We start from the raw sequence: 23313 nt of genomic DNA, 5'->3' as shown, positions 1-23313 counted from the left end.
CCAGCTAGACTGAGCCTCTACCCAGACTCTCTGCATAAAACGGCAATCCTGTTGCTGGAAACTTAAAAAGAAGGAGCTGCCTGCCGTTTCTGGGTAGACAATTTGAACTTCGAACAGTAGGCTGGGGTGTTACAAATCAGGGAACAACAGACAAGTGCCCAGAGCTTGCTGCTTACAGTCGGCTCGCACGCCATTCCGCTCTGGACGGCTTCTAGCAGGAGTTCAGGGTGAGTGTTTGGAGAATCAGGGCTGTCGTGGCCTCACAGGACAGGCCAGCTTCCTGATTTCACGGCAGGGGAGCTGGGAAGGCTGCTTTCATTCTGCTCCGTGTGTTTCCTCTCAGCAGGCAAGCCCATTCCTCAGTGGCACCATTGCTTCGTATCCGTGAGGGTTTATTGCTCACTTGGCTACTAAAATCACGGTCCAGCTAATGTGAATTTATGGAGAGATTGTTTCTGGACTCAGAATTTTTTTCTACAATTTATTGCTGGGAGGGAGGGGGGGAGGAAGTGCTGGTGATAAAAAAAAGTCAGGCTCCTAAAAGGAATGGGATTTTTGTTTCTTGATAAGTAACATTAACTTCTGGGGATGACCTTTGCTCTCTTTTATCTTTTTGATTCCTGTCTTCCGGCATCTCAGTTGGTGTTCTAACAGTTTTTCACTGCCCTTCCTCTGAACAGGTCAAGTTCTCCCAGGGGCCTAGACTTGACTCACTTCCCCCTGGGAGTCTGGAGGTGGTCTGGAACCTGCTCAACAGCGTGGCACTAAGCTTTCAGCCCCTAACAGCTCCAGCACATATTATTGTGCCCAATATACATTTTATATTGGGTTTGAAGGAGTCTCTCAACTTCAGTAACAGGGTATCAAAATTCAGTTGGGCTTTTATTCTTTCTTCCTCATCCTCTTTTTCTGAGAAATTTCAATTTCTTTTTTTTTTGCTTTTTCATCTTCATTTATTCTTTCATTTCATTCTTCAAACACTGAGCAATTAATACGTGCAGGACACTTTTGGTGAACTGAGAGACAGAGTGTTAAACAAAGTATATTTCCTGCCCTTGAGAAATAATTCATAACCTAGAGTAATGCTGTTCAATAGAATATTCTATGACGATAGGAATGGTCTTATCTACATTGTCCAAGGTAGCAGCCATTAGTTATATGTGCCTACTAAGCAATTAAAATCTGGTTAGAATGACTTTAATCAGAGGAACACAGTCTTAGTTATTTTTAATTAGTTGAAATTTAAGTAATTACATGTGGCTAAGAGTGACAGATTGAGCTCGTAAGTATATATATAACAAGCTACATTTAGATTCAGACAGCCTATTACTGTAGTAGTAAAGACAAGCGAAGCTAAAAGTGCCAGCTCTCCGGGTCCTTGTCTCCCGCGCCCAAAAGTTGTCCCTAAAACAAAAGGGGATGGATGACTTCCACACAGTTGTAACATACCCTGTTGCTGAGTAGCCAACTCTTGCCTGCAGCAAAATGGCCATACAGCCCGCAGCTCTGCCTCAAAGGAGTGTGGGAGTGAGCTGGGAAGTCCTATGCTGCTCTGAAACCAGGGAGGTGGGCGGGAAAACTTCCCCATGGTAGACTCCCAGAAGATAGGGAGAGACGTGTGAGGAAACCATCTTGCAAAGCCTCCTCTGGGACTTCCTGTCTCAGGAATGGTCCTGGGTAGAGCATAGGTCTTCCACCCTCATTGAAGTCATGCAGTGGCTCAGGCTCTGCCTGTGGACCCAAGGAAGTTCTCCAGAGTCCTGAGGCAGAGCATCCCCACGCGAAAGATCTTAAATGCTAGGCCAAAGGGGGTAGACGTTACCCTTATATGAATCTGGCAGTCATTGCTCAAAAATCGCTTGCAGTTAGAGGAAAAATTGGAATTGGGGGAGAATATCATTTCAATAGCCATTTAAAACGACCGGTTCTTTTATTTGTCAAATGGTTGACGTATATGATTTTCTTTTCAATTTTCCTGGAGCCATTGGTCCCTTTTTAGATTGCTTGTTAAAGACGATGAACAGCGGAGCAGGACAAGCTGTATTACCAACTAACATAAACCAGTAGCTTCATTGTGAAGAGTGATTTTTTTTGGCTGCCCTTTGTGAAATGAGTCAGAAGATGGCAATTCTCTATCACTAATCTTACCAGACTTGTCCCTAGTCCTTCAAGCCTCTTCTTCCATTTTTGATTTATCTTAAAAAATCACCATATTGGATCATACAGGTATTTGTAAAATGCAAATGCTTATTAAAATGTAAAACAGTATAATAAATAACAAAATGAGGAAAATCCCCTAAAAACAATTTGTATTACAGTGCCCTTCTTACACCGTTCATACTGTGCAATGCTTACAATAACAGCAAAGTGTCAGTGTGCGGCTGGGTTGCCTTGTGTAAAAGTTCGTTTTGTAGAATGCAAGATTTTCTCTGATTTTCCGTTACACCAATAGAGTTTGTTTACTCTCTTAACTTATTCTCCCAGGCATGAGGGGAGTTGGAGTAGGTAATTCAGGACGGAGAGGCGAGCATGATCAGTCTGCTATCCTCTTCTCCCTGCTAGACAGTACTCACTGACCACCAACAGCCTCCACGACTTGGCATCTAAAAATGAGAATGGACTCAACAAACCGAACACGGTCCTTTTGCATACGGCCCTCGGTCCATCTCTGGGCTTTAGGAGGCAATTCCCACATAAAGAGGAAGAAACCTCAATATTTTATATTATAAGAGCACTGTATAAATACAGTATTTTTATTACATTTCTGATGCTAATTTTTTCCTGCCCATCAGGCATCTCCTAATTCCTGAGTATGTACATTGTGTGATACATGAGTATCATTACGATCCCTAAAGTTTTAGCACATCATTCTTGCCCTTGAGGACTTTGCAAGTTCACTAGGGAGGAGTAGACCAGAGGCAGGATGCATGCTGGGAAGTGGATGTGGTAAGCAATTCAAATTAATTCAACTTGAAAATAAAATCTATATTGAGCCAATACATTGTATAGAAGTTTTGAGAAGGAGGCTAATAACAAGAAGAGTTGGAAAGGATGTATCGAACAGGGGAAACCAATGATCCCTTCTTCGTGGTCTCTTTGGAGGGGGACAAAGGAAACAGCGGATACACAGGCTTACCGGAAGGATCAGATCAGACAATACCTACAGAGCATCAAAATGTTGCAGGGGATGTAGGGTTTTTTTAAATCATGGTCTCATCTCACTAACACGAATGTAAGGCCCATGAAATTTGAACCGATGCCCCCTTTTCAAGGACTTTCCCAGTATTGAGAAAAAACACTCACAATCATTCATTTAATTCAAAGCTGCTTCACCTGGTTTAGGTGTACAGAGAATGGGCAGTAATCCTGGGTGTTGATAGAGGATCAGGTTGGTTGGGGGTGTTGTCTTTGCAGAAAATCACTTCTAGAGTAAGTTCAAAAAGGCATTTTCCCCTTGACCATTGCCTGCTCTAATGACTCTTTCCACAGCCGAAAATTGCTTTTTTGTCCCTGCCCTGCCAGAGCCAGTTTCTTTTCTCCAGAAGCTTCTCTATTCACAACTCTAAACCCCAAAGCCTTTATTATGTATCTCCCCATAAGAAGTTAAGGATGCCTTGGAGAATCGAGCTTTTTGAGGAAACACCTTCTACCACAATGTATGTAAAGATATTACTGAAAAAATAGTACATACTTTGTTAACGTCTCAAACAAGACGTTCTTTTTAGAGCTAAATTTGGAAAGACCTCACTCTGTCGCGCCCCCTCCCCCCAGGAACTGATAACTGTTTCTATGAGAATAATTAGAACAATGAAACTGAGCAAGTGGCCTTCTTTCCCGTGGCTCTCGCTAACTCAGTGCCAAACGCACCGCTCACGAAATGCTCTACTTTTCATGCTCCAGGTTTTCTTTGTTCAAAGCCTCTGATTCTAGTTCGTATTTTCCCAGATTCTATTTTATTTTTATTTTACTCTGTATTTATCTGTAGATAGTTCAAAACCTTTGAGAAATAAGGTGTAAAAGAAATGAGAGAAAGAAGGAAAGAAGGAAGAAGGAAGGAAGGAGGGAAGGAAGGAAGGAGGGAAGGAAGGAAGGACAGAAGGAAGGAAGGAGGGAAGGAAGGAAGGAAAAAAGAAATACCTACAATTTTTCTTATAACTGAGCTGAGTAAAAAATGGCTGATCCAATGTATATTATGGTCTCTTGACTACAAACAACATTTTTACATTTATCGCTCCCTTGTAAAGGCATAAAAGCAGAAACAAGATCATACAATGTTATTTTCCCTTAAAAAGAACACATAATAGGAACTGTGAAAAGGGCAGGGTGGAATTAGAGACAAAACCACAGACACGCCCACAATACACTTCTTGTTTATGTAACTGCAGCGCAGGGAGGCTGGGGGCTGAAAAGCAGCACGGATCCTTCCTATAAGACCTTGATCACGATGGTCCCTTTGGGTGCTAACAAATACCCTGTGAATTGGTCCTATGGGTATTGTCTCAACTGAGGAATTAAAGCTCAATTTACTTAAAACCGCAGAACTAAGATTTACTANATTTTCCCAGATTCTATTTTATTTCTATTTTACTCTGTATTTGTTTATCTGTAGATAGTTCAAAACCTTTGAGAAATAAGGTGTAAAAGAAATGAGAGAAAGAAGGAAAGAAGAAGGAGGGAAGGAAGGAAAACAGAAACACCCCCAATTTTTCTTATAACTGAGCTGCGTAAAAAAATGGCTGATCCAATGTATATTATGGTCTCTTGACTACAAACAACATTTTTACATTTATCGCTCCCTTGTAAAGGCATAAAAGCAGAAACAAGATCATACAAGGTTATTTTCCCTTAAAAAGAACAAAAATAATAGGAACTGTGAAAAGGGCAGGGTGGAATTAGAGACAAAACCACAGACACGCCCACAATACACTTCTTGTTTATGTAACTGCAGCCCAGGGAGGCTGGGGGCTGAAAAGCAGCATGGATCCTTCCTATAAGACCTTGATCACAATTGTCCCTTTGGGTGCTAACGAATACCCTGTGAATTGGTCCTATGGGTATTGTCTCAACTGAGGAACTAAAGCTCAATTTACTTAAAACCGCAGAACTAAGATTTACTACACTGTTATAATGGATAAGACGGGAGGCTGTGGTGCCAGGCTTAGCTTGAATTTCCAGTTTACTATTAATTATTTATAAGACTTTCACCATGTCCCTGAACCTGCTTCCTCCTAGGTAAAATGAGAATAATGCACATCTTCTCCCTCCTCCAAATGTTCTGCATACCGTGCACTGACTCCAAGGAGTCTACCTTGGCTAGACCTAACATACGCCTTGTCTGGACCTTTTCTTCAGAATTTAGGGCTCCAACTCAAAGTCTCCTCTTCCACTGCAGGGCAGAAAACACCACTCAGTGGTCCCTTGGCCAGATGCCAATGACCCAGCTGACCGCCACCCCAGTAAGTGCCCTTGCTGATGAGCCCGTGCACATCCGAGCGACCGGCCTGCCTCCAATGCAGCTGGTGACCCTCAGAGCATCTCTGAAGGACGAGAGGGGAAATCTGTTCTGGTCCAAAGCCTTCTACAGGGCCAATGAGGCTGGTGAGCTGGACCTGAAACAGGCTCCTTCCTTAGGAGGCGATTACGTAGGGGTCCACCCGATGGGCCTCTTTTGGTCTCTGAAGCCTGAGAGGCCTTTCAGTAGGCTGATTAAGAAGGATGTGATGAACAGCCCCTTTTCTGTCACTTTGGACATATACAACTTGGCTTGCCTCCCCGAGTCGGGCACGGTTCAGCCGGATGCCAGTCAGGTGGTGCAGCGCTGGTTCCGACGCCCAGGGACGCAGCGGGTGCAGATCCGGGAAGGCCGCCTGCGAGGAGTCCTTTTCCTCCCCCCAGGTGAGACTAATCTTTGGTGGTAGAGGAAACAGTGTTCATGGGGGGCGGGGATAAAAAACCAAAAACAGACGACACCAAGTATTGGAGAACTAGTATTTCCTGCAGTCCTTTAAAACTAATTTGCCCTTGTGTGTTGGTGTGAAGAGATGGAAACCATTTTTCTTCAACTGTGCTGTCCCCTTGACCCCCTTTTCACTGTTTCTAATCTCCTTCTCTTCTTTCTTGTTCTCAGGAGAAGGCCCTTTCCCTGGAATCATCGATTTGTATGGGGGCTCGGGGGGTCTAGTGGAATTCCGAGCCAGTCTTTTGGCTGCCCATGGCTTTGCAGTCCTGGCGTTAGCATATTTTGCCTATGAAGACCTGCCCGAACTACTGCTGGAGGTAGACCTGGAATATTTTGAGGAAGCTGTCAACTTGCTACTAGCTCATCCCAAGGTATTTAAAATACTCTTCCTTTTACCTTGCAATCTGATAGCAATGGACAAAAATGTCGCCGACGTCAGTTCTACCCATTTTACCAATCTGTTTAGACTTGAGCACAACACACGAGTTTACTACTGAAATAGTTTACTACAGCGTCTACCTTGTGGGACTGTGGGGCTGACGAGAGGTCAGCTCAGTGCTTACTGGCATCAAGAGGACAATAACAGAGAGTGGAAGTAAGTGCTTGTGATTTGTTCACAAGAGGCTCTTCCGTGTTTTATCGGCCACCAATCTCAAATCTCAAATCGGCCACCAATTCTCAGGCTTGACATGTTTTCAGACTTCAGAGATGATCTCAGCATGGGGTGATGCTGGCATAAATCACACTAAAGAGTCCTGAGACTGAGAACAATGCAGAAGTTCAAAATAAGAGCTGGGCTATGAGAGCAGACCAGGATTATCAGCAAAACTGACTTAGCTGCCCCACCTGACTTGGCTGCATTAGCTCTTTAGTTTCGGATCCAGGAGCAGAATTATGCTTTAAGTAAGGGTTCAGTGTCAGGAGCTAGGCTAGGGAAGGGAAGGGTGATTTTAGATCTGTTTGTCAAGCATCACTGTGCTATTGAAAATGTGGTCCCTGGACCAGAGGTCTCGGCATCACCTAGGAGCCTTTGAGGTCCTGTAAACTCTCAGGTCCTGTCTCTGTACCAACATCTGCATTTTAACAACATCCCCAGGTAATTCGTAGGCACATTCAAGTTTGATAAGGACTGGAATAGTACATTGGATAACTTAGGTCTTTTCTAGGAATTAAATAACAGCTGACGTTGCTCACTTCATTAGACCGCAGAGTACTGGTATTTGCAGTAATGATTCAAAAAAGATACTTAAGGATAAACAGCAGATGGTCAGGTGTCAAGATTGACATTCCATTAAGTTGAACCATATTAACTTATCATTTTCTAGTTAAAAAGTATTCAAATATCAGTTACTGTATTTCTTATTGTTCAACCCAACAGTGGTAAAATAATCATACCAGCTAACATTGAGCTTTGTTAGACTCTCAGCTAAACACTTTATATATACTGTCTCATTTAAGTGATGCTCATGAGAACTTTGTGAAATGAGTATTATTGACATCGTCCTCATTTTTCAGATGAGAAAGCACAGTCAGGTGAAATAATGGGCCAAAGCCACATGGCCCGTGACGGAGCCCTACTGGCGATGTCTTTGCTCCAGGCCTTAAGTCATCCTCCCTCCCTCCCTTGTGTCCTTGTCTCCCTGGAAAGCTGGGTTTCCTATTGGAGCACATCGGTATCTTCATTTTCAATGTCACCACCATCAGCAGCAGCAGCACACGTGCAATTTTTGTAGCCTTTTTATCTCTTTCGAAAACACTACCTAAAAGGAATTAAATCCCACACAAAATGTTTCCAAGTTCTTATTTTTTTCATTTCAAATTTAACTACTTGTGGCATTGTCTGGGGAGAAAGGGCAATTGCCCAAACTCAATTTGGAGTTACATTCAGCAGAAGAGGCTCAATTCCTCCCTCCTCCCCTTGATACTGTTGTAACTTGACGGAGGCTGAGACTCACCAAATCTCAGTTTTCCTGGAAGGCCTGACTGAGATAATATGTGTAGAGCACTTAGCCGAGAGTCTAGCATGGTGATTTTCAAGCTTTTTCATCTCATGGCACACATAAACTGATTAATAAAATTCTGTACCATACCCCAAATATATATGTTTTGCAATCTGACAAAAATAGATATAATTTTGATTCATTCTCACCAGACGGCTATTGTCATGTTGGCTGTTCTCATGTTTGAATTTGGCAGTCTAAGGGAACAGAGGTCAGTGCCCCTGACTAAGTAGTCAGGTGTTGCATGTTTTAATCATTCTTGTGACACACGGTTGAAAATCACTGGTCTAGTGTACAGTGAACCTAATATATCCACCTTGTCATTATTGCCTATGTGGTCCCCTCCCTCTCCCTTTCCCCACACCCTCAGCCCATTCCAAAGTGTTTTGGATTCTACTCTGGAATCTTTCTCAACACATCACACCCTCTCTACCCTTCCTACCACTGTTTAGTTTGCTCTCTCATCCTGTCTCACCTGTGATATTGCAGTTGCGTATTAATCAGCTTCCTATCTCCAGTTACCGCCCTTCTCTCTCGCTCCACTATTCATTCCTCAGGCAGGTGGTTCCCAAGTGTGGATATACACAAGATTTCCTAGGAAGTATTTTATAGTATCAAATTCTTGGGCCTCCTCAGCCCAATTGTAGTACAAACTTGAACAATTGGATCTTGGAAAGCTCTAAATTCAAAATGTTTTTCTTTCAGATGATTCTGATGACAGAAAGATGTTAGGAATATAATTGTGAGAAAAAGAAACATAGTAGGTAGCTATGTCTTTGCTATTTTCCGTCCAGAATGCCGGTCCTTTCCTCCCTCATCTCTCGGATTCTTCCCTGCTCTGTGTTACCGCAGCCTGTCACAGAAGGAAGGACTCCCTCCTACCACCTACTACTTTTCCTGTTGGACTGGGTACAGAAATTGGCCTGTTGGTAGAATCCAAATCTTTTCTCATTAGGATTAGCCTTTGGATTATGAATGTGCTGCAAAATGCTATTTCAATAGGAACTACACTAACGCGGTATTTGAAAGAACCTAGGAAACCTCTTTTCCTAGCTGGAGAGAAGAGTTTGATTCTTCAGAAAGCTACGCCTCTGCTCTTGTGATGTCAAAGGTTGCTGACGCACTGGATCCTTTAGACTTTTATGTAAGTCTGCCTCTGATGATCCTCAGTAATAACAATCCTGCCAGGAAGGTAATATTATCATCCCCATAAGACAATAGGGCTTAGAGAGGGTAGGTAGGTAGTGCTCTCAGTCACAGAAGCTGGTGAACCTGANCCCACACCCTCAGCCCATTCCAAAGTGTTTTGGATTCTACTCTGGAATCTTTCTCAACACATCACACCCTGTCTACCCTTCCTACCACTGTTTAGTTTGCTCTCTCATCCTGTCTCACCTGTGATATTGCCGTTGCGTATTAATCAGCTTCCTATCTCCAGTTACCGCCCTTCTCTCTCGCTCCACTATTCATTCCTCAGGCAGGTGGTTCCCAAGTGTGGATATACACAAGATTTCCTAGGAAGTATTTTATAGTATCAAATTCTTGGGCCTCCTCAGCCCAATTGTAGTACAAACTTGAACAATTGGATCTTGGAAAGCTCTAAATTCAAAATGTTTTTTTTTTCCAGATGATTCTGATGACAGAAAGATGTTAGGAATACAATTGTGAGAAAAAGAAGTGTAGTAGGTGGCTATGTCTTTGCTATTTTCCGTCCAGAATGCCGGTCCTTTCCTCCCTCATCTCTCGGATTCTTCCCTGCTCTGTGTTACCGCAGCCTGTCACAGAAGGAAGGACTCCCTCCTACCACCTACTACTTTTCCTGTTGGACTGGGTACAGAAATTGGCCTGTTGGTAGAATCCAAATCTTTTCTCATTAGGATTAGCCTTTGGATTATGAATGTGCTGCAAATGCTATTTCAATAGGAACTACACTAACGCGGTTATTTGAAAGAACCTAGGAAACCTCTTTTCCTAGCTGGAGAGAAGAGTTTGATTCTTCAGAAAGCTACGCCTCTGCTCTTGTGATGTCAAAGGTTGCTGACGCACTGGATCCTTTAGACTTTTATGTAAGTCTGCCTCTGATGATCCTCAGTAATAACAATCCTGCCAGGAAGGTAATATTATCATCCCCATAAGACAATAGGGCTTAGAGAGGGTAGGTAGGTAGTGCTCTCAGTCACAGAAGCTGGTGAACCTGAGTGCCAGGACCCCCACCCCACATTTTCTGACTGTCCATCACACTAGCTGCCCCTTCTCAGTCAGTGTATGGCCTGTAACGGGTTCCCTTTATTTTGCATTTCAGATCCAAGGGCCAGGAGTTGGAGTGATATCTCTGAGCAAAGGTGCAGAGATTGGGCTGGCCATGGCCTGCTTCCTGAAGCAGGTGGTTGCCACCGTCTGCATCAGTGGGGCCAATTCGGTCTTTGACTTTCCATTCAAGTACAAGGATCTGGTTATGTCACCCATCCGCTCATTTATGGAGCGCATGGATACTGACGTCTCAGGAGCCGTGCGCCTCTTCCACTACTGGGGAGACCCCCGGGATAAAGTGAATCAGCAGAGCGTGTTGCCCATCGAAAAGGCTCAGGGGCAGATCCTCTTCATAACAGGAGAGAATGACCACTCTCTAAACAGTAAAGAACATGCTAAGCAGGCCCTGGAGCAGCTGAAGAGTCATGGGAAAAGCAATGGAAGGATGCTGGTCTACCCTGGGGCAGGCCACTTAATAGAGCCACCTTATATGCCCCTATGCTACGCCTCACGGAGTGTGGTCAAGTTCCTAACCCTGCTCTGGGGAGGGGAACCTGCTGGGCATGCGGCTGCCCAGGAGCACGCCTGGGGAGAGATCCAGAAGTTTTTCAGGCAACACCTCCCACAAACCAGAAGCCACCTGTGAGCAAGGGCTAAGGGTGAGATGAGGTGGGGAGACAAAAAATGAGGAAAAGGCAGGGATGGGGTGAGGAGAGGGGACTCTCCTGATTTCTCTCTAGTCACCTTATCTTGAATGAACTGGACTAAAAATGGTCGCAATCAAAGGACCAGGGTGTGGGTACATCCGGAATATTTCTGATAAATTCTACGTACTTTCGATTTTTGTAAATTGAGTCTTCGTTTATATGCACCAGGATATGTTGCTATTTACCCAATGTTTTATTTACCCAATTTGGATCCAGGTACTGCCAATCTAGATAAATTTCCTGGAACTTCGAAGTTATTTGTAGAAATGTTTTCTGTTTAAACTACTTTGAGTTGAGTTTGTGACACTTGATACAAAGAGCTCTAATACCACCATCAAGTGTAATGCTTGGTATAGATTGCCAGTAGATACTTTAACTTCCTTCTTTTAAGAATAGGAATACTTCTTTTTATTTGTAAAAGATATTATTACAATTTCAATCAGGAATTGGATTGAGTTTAATCAAGTGTCTTCATAGCATTTATTGAAATTAAATGAATTAATGTATTTCAAGCACTTGGAACAGTGCCTGGCACACAGAAATTCCTATATGAGTTAACTATTACAATTTTCATAATGCTTTCCCCCTTCAATCTGTTAATGTGGTGAATTACATTCATTGAGGAACTAATTGTGCTTTCTCATATTGACTAGTTTTAAAATTTATTGTGGAGAAAATAAATTTTCACCCATATTTTCTAGAACACATTTTTTCTCTTATAATTTTTCACATATTCCTTGTCGTTTATTTGCATGCTATCTCTTTTTCCTTTCAGTCTGACTTGCTAAATCCTTCTCTATTTTGTTGATATTTTTCAAGAACGGCTTTAGGTTTATCCATCAAGTTTACTTTTTCCTGATTCATTAATTTCTGTTTCTTTAAAATAATACCATATGATTTCACTCAGATGTGGAATCTAATGAACAAACTGAACTAACAAGCAAAATAGAGACAGATTCATAGACAGAACAGGCTGACAGCTATAGAAAGGAATTAGGGAGCAGAAGGATTGAGCAAAAAGGAAAAAGAACTTGTGGGCAAGGACAACAGACAGTGTGGTGATTGCAGTGAGGGGAAGCGGTGTAAGAAAGTAAGTGGTAATAAAAAATTCAGTACAATCTTTTTAAAAAGTCAAAAAACCCCACAAGATATAATCAATATATTTACATTTCTGCCCACAGAGACAAGCACTTCAGCAAACACTGTCTTTCTACATTACTTTCAGATTACTGAGTTTTGAAGATTTATTTTTCAGAGAGAAGGGAAGAGAGGGAGACCTAGAGGGAGAGAAACACCAGTGTAAGAAAGAAACATCCATAGGCGGCCTCTTTTACACCCCCTGACCGGGCACTGAGCCTGCAACCCAGGCATGTGCCCTGACTGGGCACCAGACTGGCAAACTTTTGCTTTGTGAGATGATATATCCAACCAACTGAGCCACAGTAGTCAGGGCTCAGGTTATTGATTATTTTACAATCAGTAATTGTTGAATATGACTGTGCTTTAATAGTTTCTTTGCTCCTCCCTGTTTCTTATCACCCATCTTTTTAATTCTTGGCTGTATCATCCATTTGGCTATTTTTCCAAAGGAGAAACTCAAGTTATTATTTAAAAAGATTCGTGTTCCTCTTTCTATATTTTGCTCTCACTCTTTAATTGTAATTTTTATACACATAGGCTTTGATGGTAACAATTATTTTCTCTTAGCATTTTGGTCTTTTTATTTTGGCATCCATGGTTGCCAATGAGAAACCTGATTCTTATTACTTTGTGGGTTTTTTCCTCTTTATTGAAAGCTTTTTTACAATTTTCTCTTTGTTCTTGATGGTCTGAGAGTCCATCAAGTTAGGACCAGGAGTGAGTTTATAATTTCTATTTTATTTTGCTTGGTAGTCTATGGGCCAAAAAGTATCTCATGTTTATGCCTAAAATGATCACAGGCATAGGATGTGAGACCACCGTGCTGACTTAGACAAGTAAGATTTTCCCATGGGTATAGAGATGAGCCAAGCATCCACTGACGTACATGTCCATTCAGCTGACCACGAACAACAACGTGATCCAGTACTGGCATTTTGAGTTGCCAAATGGCATAGTTTGCCCCACCGGCTTTTCCTATTTCCACTAATTCTTTTTGTAACAAAAGAAAATGGAGGTGGGGAGATGCCCTTCTGGTTTCTGACACATTCCAAGCATTTTCTGTAACTCCTGGGCGAATATTACTCCTGAGTTAACCTGTACAGACGTTTTGATTCTCTAAGCCGTTCTCTCCTTCCATGTCTTCATGAGCTGACGGCAGAAGTCCCTCTCATTTAAATTACATGTGGAACACTTGTCACCTTCCTGTGTATGCGCATGTGTGAGTCCCAGTGACTTTTACCCTACCACATTCCCTTTTGAGGGTGGGTAGACCGTCTACCTCAAAGGCAATAGTTTACGTGCCTTTGAATACACAAATAATTAATAATTCTGGACCTGGCAGCCCTCCCAGTGTCTGGGTTTTATTTATTCCTAAGCTGGCAACTCTGATGTTTCATGGTTGTGTTTTAAACATGATTGGGAGCTTTTCTCTCTCATTCTTTACATGTGCTCTTCACAGATTCCTATTGCGTCTGATAGAAAGTCTCATTGGTTTATAAATCTCTGCTGCATATACTGTTGGCAGCTTAACCTTCCTTTTTCCTGATACAACCCAAGTGGGTCCCTGCGTTTGGACAATTCCCCCACAGGTGAGTGCTAATTGGTGTAGACCAATCATGGGGGTGTCTTTTGGCCATGTGACATCATTCTGGCCAATGAGATGTCAGAGACATCTGAAGACAATGGAAATTGACTAAAAGAGACCCTTGGGAATTTAGGGGGACATTTTCCTTGTTTTAGGAAACAAACAGATGGCGGCTTTTCCCTTTGGATTTTGTTTTGTCCTAAGGCTGAGGACACTGGGGCCACGAGAGGCGCCAGTCTGAGAACAAAAACGATACACCAGGTCTGAGTCAAATGAGTTGCAGAGAAGTAAACGGAACTGCGGCTGTAATGATGTCGCTTCTACAGTTGCTCAACCTTTGGAATTCTTGTTATTGGAGTCAATAAATGTCCTTAGTTGTTTACACTGTTGGCAGTGGGATTTTCTGTCATTTGTACCGAAGACTATCACGATCACAAACACCCTGCCCACCACGGCAGCCCAACTTCTCCTGGATCTGGACTGAGGGGGTATAGAAGGAAAAACTGCACAACTGATTTTTTTTTTTAAATTGAACAAGGGGAATTAAAAATGAATAACCATCTTGAATTTATTTAGTAGCCTTTTAAAGTTTTGTAAGATCACATAATATACATAAGCTGAGAATTATATATGGCAGTGAGAAGTAACCATATTACATTTTTAACGATTTCATTTATTTATTTTTATAGAGAGGGAAAGGGAGGAAGAAAGAGAGGGAAAGAAATACCAAATGCAAGAGATATATTGATTGGTTGCCTCTCACCCTCCCACCACTAGGGGCCTGGCCCACAACCCAGGCATGTACCCTGACTGGGAATTTGAACTGGAGGCCTTTCCGTGTGCAGGCTGGCACTCAGTCCACCGAGCCACACCGGCCAGGGCTGTATCACCTTGTCTTTCCGATGAGGGGATAGTGGGTGCAGAAGTGAAATCTCCTGTGGTGAGTAGAGCCACTTCCTGATTAGAGATGAACTGAAAATAAGCCACTTATTTTGCAGAAACAGAGACACAAAAATGCTTAATGAGTGTTTACCGCATACTCGGAGCTCTGCTAAAAGCGTTTCATGAATTATCTGCCTTAATTCTCACATCAACTTTATGGCATGCCTTCACCATTCCATGCCCTCTCTTTCACGGTGGGCACCCGGGGAGGCTGGGAGTTCAACTTACATTGTAATTTAGCCGGTCACAAGATAAGATTCTGGGTTTGATTTTTAGCAATCTCGGCCCTGTGGCTACAGGAGATAAGGATGTTCCTCAGAGCACACACAGAAGCTTTTGGTTATTTATGGAGCACATAAACTGGAATTAAAATCCCTGAGTCCAGCCTTTTCTTTCTACATTTTATCCAGTGGTATTAACAGCCACTAGCTGCTCTCATTGTTGTATTTGTTTACCAACCACTCTCAGTGCCCAAATCTGCATTAGTCAGATGGTATCAGATGGTTTCTTTGGTTCTCCAAAGAAACAAAACCAACGGAATGTACATAGAGAAAGGAATTTATTCTTAAGGAGTGGCTCCTGCAATTACAGAGGCCGAGAAGTCCCAAGAGCTGCAATGGGCAAGCCGGAACCGAGGAGAGCGAATGGTGTAGTTCCAATCTGAGTCTGAAGGCCCAGGAACCGTGAGAGCCTGTGTGAGGGTTCCATTCTGAAAGCTGGCAGGCCCACGATCCCAGGCAGGCCGACGTTTCCGTCTGAGTGTGAAAGCAGGAAAAGGCCAATGTTCCAGCTCAAACAGTCAGGCATGAGGAGTTCCTTCTTACTCGCAGGCAGGTCAGTCTTTTTGTCCTAGTCAGCTTTCAACCGATGGGATGCCGCCCCCCCCCACCCCACCACCACCAGGGAAGGCAGTCTACTTTATTTAGTCTACCGATTCAGAAGTGGATCTCATCCAAAACGCCCTCACAGACACACCCAGAATGATGTCTGTACACCTGGTGGCTCAGGTTGACACATCCATTTAAACATCCCATTATAGGTTGTCACTAAATTATTTACATTTTACAGCTATGTTAATTATGGGTAGAGAGCTTAATTTACCTAAACTCATGTGGTAGAGGTAAATACACAATAGGATTGAACTTACAGTCTTTTCCCAGGACTCGGATAACAACTGTTACTTCGCCCGTGTGGCAGGAGTATCTACCCAGGTTGCAGTAGCTTTTGTCTGTTGTACTGTGGCTTCCACTATAATTGAGGTTGAATGTGATAAGTGTTCTTACAATTTCTCAGTTTGATTGGCTAAGCACATAACAGTAAAAGACTTTGGTAGAGGAGAAAAAAGTATTATGTAAACGGTCCCCAACCTTTTTGGCACCAGGGACTGGTTTCGTGGAAGACACTTTTTCCATGGACCTTGAGGTAGGGGATGGTTTCAGGATGATTCAAGTGCATTACATTCAAATTCAAGCTCACCTCCCGATGAATGGCCCAGTTCCTAATAGGCTCAGACTGGTACCAGTCTGAGGCCCAGAGACTGGGGAGCCCTGATGTAAAGTCTTTCACGTAATAGTAAAAGACAGGCTTTCTCCCAGTCCAAAGGCACAGGGCCGTTGCAAATACTGTGATGTTACTACACTCACAGAAAGATAAAGCAGACCACACAGAGGCATGTCCTGGCCTCAGCAAGAAAGGTTCCGTGAATGTCCATTGTTGCCCTGAATGAGAAAACTGGGATAAAGAAGAAGAAAACCCACCGATAGAAGAAAACCAGAGAAAAGTTGTCTTGGCCTTGGAAACAGGGCCGGGTAGCAGGCTTTCCCCAGGGCTTATTAGAATGTCCTTATACACAATTTGACTTTTGTTGTTGCTGTTGTTGGGATTTCATGCTCACCAAGCAACACTCTAACTAGTAAAGTGCTTTTCTGGAGCTCTCCATGACAGGATGGGGTATGGGGAAGGGAGGTCAAATTCTGGACACTAGAATTTCCACCATCAATTAATAAATGGTTTTTTTAGTTTATGTTTTAGTTTTAGTATGGTGTGTCAGACATAGTATTTTAAAATGTATTGCCATGAATTTCTCTTTGTATTTCCTTGCTCCTTCCCTTCCCTGCCCCCACACCCTGCAACCCCATCCCAGTTCTATTTACTTGCCTTGGGGGAGTTTTAGGACGGTTACAAAAATAACACAAAGAGAAGGAAAGTTAATGTCCTCAAAGGGATTGATTTTACCGTTAAGAGACTGGCTTACCCGGAAGAGTTGCAATTACACTTAATTGGCAAGTTAAGTTTAGCCTGAATGGTGTAGCTTAGTGGGTTGGGTATATGACCTAGTGTTAATTTGCTTACAAATGAAATGGTCAAGCCTGTATGAGCCTTGTACAGGTACAGATATGAGCATCTTCCTCATACAAACAAGATAGTGAAGGTAAAAGACATATAATAGCCTTGGCTAGTGTGGCTCAAAGGAATGAGTGCTGACCTCCAAAGTGAAAGGTCGCTGTTTGGATTCCTGGTCAATACACAAGCCTGGGTTGCAGGCTGGGGCCTCAGCTGGGGGCATGTGCTGATGCATCTCTCACACACTGATGTTTCTCTCCCTCTCTTTCTCTCTCCACTCCCTTCTCTCTAAAAAGAAATACATAAAATCTTTAAAAAAATAAGGTGATTTTCCTTCCCTCTACTCAGTGGAATAGAGAGGCTCATAGGAAGTTTAGATTGGTTTCAGAAAATACTTATGCAGAGAAATGGGTTAAATGTTTTATCCTGCTACATTTAATAAGTAAGACTCTGCCACAAAGCCATGGGTCACCTTTGAGGAACTCAGAGCCTGGTTTCATCCCCGCAAGGGTGAGGTGCAGACCTGGCGTGTGGTGGCTTCCACCCTGAGAATCCTGCCTGAGGGATCGGATAGAATCAGAGACCTCATCTTCCTTGCCTTGACCCCTGCACCCACCTCTCCCCCACCAGCCCCCACCGCAGCTGTGGCGGAGCGACTATGAAAAGCTATGGAAATAGGAGTGGGTGGGTGGCGGTAGTTCTGTCCACAGGAAGAGCGTCGTAGAGAATATGGCAGTTGAACTGCATCTCAAAATACATATTGTTGAAGGTGCCAGAACAAAGATGCTTGAGAATGAGAAGGAATAAGTCTGATGAAGGGATACATGGCTCACAATCCTATAAGGACGCCTTTCAGAGTACTTTGGTTTCATTTAATAAGAGAGTTTTTTGAACAGAGCCAGATTCCAACTTCATGCCAATGAGGTAAAAGTTACCTGGGTAGAGCTGGTACGTGTTCATCAAGTTCAGTGGTTCATCGGCCGTGGTAGGTTAATCAATACATATTCAGTGGGTCTTGGTATGACTGATTTTACCAAATGCATAAAAATTTACTTTTGAGGAGGTCAATCAACTCACAATCCCTCAAATTCAAAGGGCAAGTTAATTCACAACTGATGACTAGTTAATTAGCCCTCTGTGTGGACATCCTCGGGCCCACGATCCTGAACCAGAGAGAGCCTTCCCCAGAAAAGAGGCTGATGGAGTGGAGGGATACCTGCCTGTCTTCACACTTACCCCCGTGGCTGTCAAAGAACAGGACAGAAGAGATGCCCAAGTGAGGAAATACCTGACTGCGTGGTCCCCATGAAAAGCAGAAACTCTGTTGGCTACAGAGAGGGATAATAAGAAGGGAGTATTAATGTTTAATACAGAATTATGTATGATCAGTCTGACTCCAGTGAGTCTGGATTTACTCAATTCTGAAAGACTGCGGACCGTCACTTGAAACTTGAAAAAAAGATCGCTTTACAAAATGATTGAATGGAGATACGACTTTACATAACAACATTAAACATCATTTTCCCCCGCAAAAGAGCTATTCTCTCTTCCAAACTATTTGAGATAAATTGAGACGCAGAAGTTCTATTAAAGTTGATGGGGCTAACTCAATGGAGTACATCACTTACCCCACTCTCTACTCCTCACACAGGCGTCCTTGGTTTCCTGGGAAGGCAATAGAATGTAACCTTCTATACATGCTGGCATGCAGGAGACCAGAATGGACAAGCCACACTGATAACAGCGGCTCTGGGCACAAGTGGTGTCAATGGTGCTTTTCTTGGCAAAGTTATTTCTAATGCCAGAAGTGTGTGTGGCGTGGCCTGGGCTCCACAGGAGTCAATGGGCGGGAGAGTGGGGTCAAACGCAATTTCCTTTTTCTTTCAGCTTTTCATCTATCACTGAGAAGGGGAGTTACATTTAGAAAAGTTTCTCTAGAAAGAGAGTGTTCCTGAAAGCTGTTATCCTACCACATCTCAGGCAGCTTGGATCCTGCCGTGTCCACCTCGCAGCTGACTTTCACGTCCTTCCAACCCCCTCTCTGTCATTGCTACCACTATCCCCCAGTCAAAGTCATAATCATGCTTTGCCCGGTGCAATGCGTGACTGAAAGTCTCTTAATTGAAAGTCTCATTTCCGTTCTTGATTCCTTTCAACTCATTCTGCACAGAGAAGCAGCCCAGAAGGACTGTTTAGAAATATAAACCTGATCCTGCCATTCATTCTCTCACTTACTAGGGGCTTTCTGTCCTCTAAGGGCTTCCTGTAACTTTAGCACAAACTCTAAAATCCATAACAAGGCCTCCAAAGTCCCCCACATACTCACCAGCATCATCAAACATTTCTCACCACACTCTAGCCACTCTGGCTTTCCTTTACTCCGTCACATGTGTAAAGCTCTTTCTTGCCCCAGGACCTTTGCACATGCTGTTTCCTTGGCCTCATATGCTTTTCTCTGCTGCCTAGTCACCTCCTACTCATTCGAACATAGATGTCACTTCTTTAAAGAAGACTTTCCTAATAACACTATTTTTGGCCTTATCTCAATCAGGCCCCTCTTCGAAGCACTGATTATATGTTAATTGGTTTATGGTTGCTTTCCTTTCTTCCACTCGACTCTAAGTTCATGAGGGCAAGAAGTAGGTCAGTTTGTTGCCATCAGTTTGTTGTCAGTTTGTTGTGTTGCATATTCCCTGTTCTCAGTAGGATTCCTGCCACACAGTAGACGCTCATTAAATACTTATTCAGTGAATACGTGTATCAATTGATCCTGGGACAACTGGCTCGGACAAGAGTGCGAGCAAGAGGTTTGGTGTCCATCACAAATTCCCATGGTAGTACAGGGATGATAGTAAATGAGAGACTAGTTTTAGTATACATCTTGAATCCAGTGGGGCAGAAACAGTGTAATAGCCTTAACGTAACCTACCCCTTAAAACAAACTAGGGCAATGTAGTATTGGATGTGTCTGCTTCCAAGATCTCTAACACCATTGAGGGGTTCTGGCAGTTGCATATAGAAGGGGGTATAAGGGGGTTAAATGGTAAAAAAAAAAACAATAAAAAATAGGGGAATCAAATCAATTAAAAAATGCTACTCTTGGTTCTTCTGTTCTTTAAATCATGCCAAGGACACCCACTCCCTCTCTTTCTGAGGAGGGGGCTATGCCTGTTTGCATTCTCTGAGTCAGGAGAGTGACACACAGCCCCTTGGGGAGATCTTTGGGACTTACCAAAGGAGGCACGCACACGTCCATGACCACAGAGAGCTGTCTCCTCACCCTTACTATTCCTGTATCTAAATATATTTAGTTTGAGGGTCTTTTAGGCACCATTCAAATTCTCTTTATTTCCAAATGAGTCAAATTTCCTTCAGCCAAATTAAGAGGGAGTCTGGAATCCAAATGTTTGACACATTTTGACTGTTTGCTCTGTGTCAGTCCCTGTTCTGGGCGCTGAATCAAAGAAGTAAAATGTCTTAATATCCTCCGGGGCTGATAGTCCCATGGGGGTGCTAATGTCAACAGTTTATTATCCTTTCTTTTGTTTCTTCCTACTTCCCTCTCACAGTGAGGCAGACTTCTCAGGCTCCTTGGAGCTTTCCTTAAAAAGAGGTAGAAAAGATCACTGCAGGATTGATTCTTTCTGAGGCTAAGTGACCACTTGTCCTACGTAGACAGAGCTTTGTCTTGGTAGAAGGCCCATGTGGAGGGGTCCCTAGCCCTAAGAAGTGAATCTCAGTTGGCAGACTTGAAAGATCAATGTGAGGCTTGTGAAGCAACCTAGGGCTAAATAGGGGCAACATCAAGGTTGCCAAGGCCTAACGGAAGGAATCAGACTGGCTCGGGGATCCCTGGGGCAGAGATGCCCTTTAAGTCCACGTACACCAGTGTGGGTGTCCTGTGGAGCTTAACACAGTCAATACATCCTGAGCTGAAGGCCAAGAAATGGGGGTCTGTGACTAGAGATCTTGGAACATTTCTAATAGGTCCTTCCAGATTAAAACTGGACAGAAGAATACAAGGATAACACTGATGTTGTCCACCTGACTGAAGTTCTTGGACATACCATCTGCTCGTCAGCCATTGAAATGGCCTCTCATTGAGACAAGAAATGGGTAATGTAAAATCAATATAGCCTGAGAGCATTTTCCAGAATGTCTTATGAATATGAAATAGAATTGAGTGCTCAGTGTTGTCTTTTAAAAAAAATCCTAAAATATGCCTAGAGAATGAATCAGTCTGAAATGGGGCAACATTATACTTAAGAAGCTTATATAAGATCGGAGCGGCCAGAGCTTGCAAATTATTCCTTCTCATAAGCCGAATGCGTTTTTCTCAGGTGCTCTTTTTTTCACCCTCACCACCCCCTGAACCATAGATATGTCACATTGAAAAGCCTTTGAAGGCATCGAAGGCATCTTGATGCAGTGGGAAGAGCAGAATTTGGAGCCGGGAAGACCTGTATTTCTGATAATGGACCTGACACGTACAGCCTGCCTTAGGACCGAGCTCAGCAGGCATGGAACTGAGAAGTATAAACGTGTGCCGAGGTCACTTCATCGAGACAGTTCAGTTACCTTTGCCCAGTTGGACGAAGCTTAACACAAAGGACAAGAGCCAGAATACATTTTGTGATAACTTGTTTTCTTCTCTTTAGAAAAAAAATATGTACAAAAAAAAGGTAAGAAGAGTGGACGTGGAAGGGTCAAGAAGACATTCGGCTAGGTACAGACAAGGGAGCTCCTCTCTCGAAGGAGTTACACATCAGTTATTACCATGCTAGAAAAATGAGATGCGGTTAAAATCCCAGAACGATCCAAAGCCACCAAGTAAAGCTGTTGTTCTGGGCTCTGGGTTGTAGAAGCTCTGAAACCCTTTCTGTAAAATAATACTGTGCAAACTGTAAAATATTCATTTTCATATAAAGTCCATACAATACGATATACAAAGCCGTTGAGTTGACGGGGAGGCTGGTGCTGGCTGTGTGTGGGGAAGAAGGCTGCAGAGTCGCCTGTCCGCCCAAGGACGTGATTCCAGGGAGGGCTTGGGTTTCTTAGATGGGAGAGACCCCTGTCTAAGAAACCACCACGTAATCCCACTCTGCTCGTATTCAGGGTTTTCTGCCACTTGTGTAACTAGGCGACTGCGTTAACATTTCACTTGAACTTAGAAAGCAATAACACGTGCAGAGAGCAGAACACAAGGTTCTTGCTGAAAGCAATATTGCTTCTGCACAATTGACTTTGAGATTTTCCATCAACCAACATGGTCCTCCCCGCAACGCAAAAGGTAACTTTCAGGGATATTCAAAAATTCTGAAGGAGGCAGCCACTGCGGTGATAAAAGATCAAAGTGAATTGTTATACTACTTTTATTTCTGTGTTTATAAAACTGCAAAAAGAAGGCTTGTGTACAAATATCACAAAACAACATCAATGGTTGAATAAATGTGGTTCTTCAATGCACACTTGAACAAGAAGAAAATTCTGTTGGTTTGAAATTCTGGCATGAATATATGAAAGCTGACCAAAAAAAAAAAAAATCAGGGCAAGCTACATCACTTCCTCATACAAAAATGTACAAAACATTAGCCTCTAACTAGATAAACGTAATACTTGTCTTCACAGTTTGACATCGAGTAACTGTGTGTCTGGAAGTATCGAATTGGAGGGTGATTGAACAGAAACAGCTCGTGACGCAGCAGCCGACTCAGGTAACTTCGGTCATGGAAGCAGAATGATTCTGCAAAAACAAGCAGACACAGTCTTGGAGTTGGGTTGATTGACACAGGCACACCCTCACTTTTTTCCTGACTACCCCGTGCTTCCCTGTCTCCTCAAGTTTGCATAGGCGGTTCCCTCTCGCCTCTACGGCCTCTCAAATTGTTGCCTTTCCTGATTTTCCAACCCAAATCAGATTACTTTTTCATCTAAATTTGTTCCCTATATACTTCTGCTCTGTATTATGTTTACTCAACAATACTTCAATATTTTTAAGGTTGAACATATAGGATCTCAAAGTAATTTTTAGCTGTATCTCACATATTTGATAAGGTAATGTTTTTAATATGGAACAGTTCTAATTTTTTTTAAAATTTCAATGTTATTTATTCTTTGAATCATGAGTTACATAGAAGTGAGCTTAATATTTTCAAATGTATAGAGATTTTTGGTTTGTTTTTAGGTGTCTTTGAAATTTTGTTTTGTAGAGTGTGTAATCTGTGCGATAGTTTTTAAAATTTCTTGAGACTTGCTTTATACTCTTATATGTAGTCTGTTTTCATACTTTCGTGTGTTTTTAGAAGGCTTGCATATAATGCACATTAGATCAACCTTATCAGTTATGAACGTCTTTATTTTGTTTGCTTATTAATTACAGAGGGAAAT

The 23313-nt window shown here is 42.8% G+C and overlaps 2 protein-coding genes and 2 long non-coding RNA genes across 5 annotated transcripts in view; 2 read left to right on the top strand and 2 right to left on the bottom strand.

Annotated features, from left to right (window-relative positions):
• BAAT (bile acid-CoA:amino acid N-acyltransferase) lies at positions 1–10888 on the top strand. Of its 2 annotated transcripts, none has more exons than XM_037035904.1 (4): positions 1–147; positions 5390–5895; positions 6128–6330; positions 10262–10888. In XM_037035904.1, the coding sequence occupies exons 2-4, from the start codon at positions 5427–5429 to the stop codon at positions 10853–10855; spliced, it is 1266 nt and encodes a 421-aa protein (XP_036891799.1). In that variant the 5' UTR covers positions 1–147; positions 5390–5426; the 3' UTR covers positions 10856–10888. The 2 variants fall into 2 exon arrangements, with proteins under 2 accessions (XP_036891799.1, XP_036891798.1); XM_037035903.1 differs by having other exon boundaries at positions 1–227; positions 5393–5895.
• A 4227-nt stretch (positions 10889–15115) lies between these two features.
• LOC118979703 (uncharacterized) lies at positions 15116–23014 on the top strand. The gene is made up of 2 exons (XR_005064972.1): positions 15116–15417; positions 22555–23014. It is a non-coding gene; the product is annotated as an uncharacterized LOC118979703 (long non-coding RNA).
• On the bottom strand, positions 15284–16400 carry LOC118979705 (uncharacterized). Its single transcript, XR_005064974.1, has 3 exons — positions 16341–16400; positions 15731–15831; positions 15284–15338 (listed from the first exon to the last, which is right to left on the bottom strand). It is a non-coding gene; the product is annotated as an uncharacterized LOC118979705 (long non-coding RNA).
• Positions 22285–23313, bottom strand: part of PLPPR1 (phospholipid phosphatase related 1) — a 227014-nt gene continuing 225985 nt past the window's right edge. The window contains exon 8 of the mRNA XM_037035905.1: positions 22285–22669. Within this exon, the coding sequence (XP_036891800.1) occupies positions 22637–22669 (33 nt within the window). The 3' untranslated portion in view covers positions 22285–22636. The remainder of the gene's footprint in view (positions 22670–23313) is intronic.

This window comes from Sturnira hondurensis, unplaced genomic scaffold (assembly GCF_014824575.4).
Source record: "Sturnira hondurensis isolate 20B ecotype Veracruz unplaced genomic scaffold, ASM1482457v3 Scaffold0022566, whole genome shotgun sequence".
In the NCBI taxonomy this organism is placed as follows: domain Eukaryota; kingdom Metazoa; phylum Chordata; class Mammalia; order Chiroptera; family Phyllostomidae; genus Sturnira; species Sturnira hondurensis.
The sequence above is the reverse complement of the archived record's forward strand: the minus strand, read 5'-3'. Positions and strand labels throughout refer to the sequence as shown.

Excerpts from the sequence above, each read along its gene's own strand:
- BAAT (XM_037035904.1), top strand. The coding sequence starts at position 5,427 with ATGCCAATGACCCAGCTGACCGCCACCCCAGTAAGTGCCCTTGCTGAT. Across the intron at positions 5,896-6,127 it reads AGTCCTTTTCCTCCCCCCAG|GAGAAGGCCCTTTCCCTGGA; the intron begins GTGAGACTAATC and ends TCTTGTTCTCAG. Across the intron at positions 6,331-10,261 it reads TGCTACTAGCTCATCCCAAG|ATCCAAGGGCCAGGAGTTGG; the intron begins GTATTTAAAATA and ends TTTGCATTTCAG.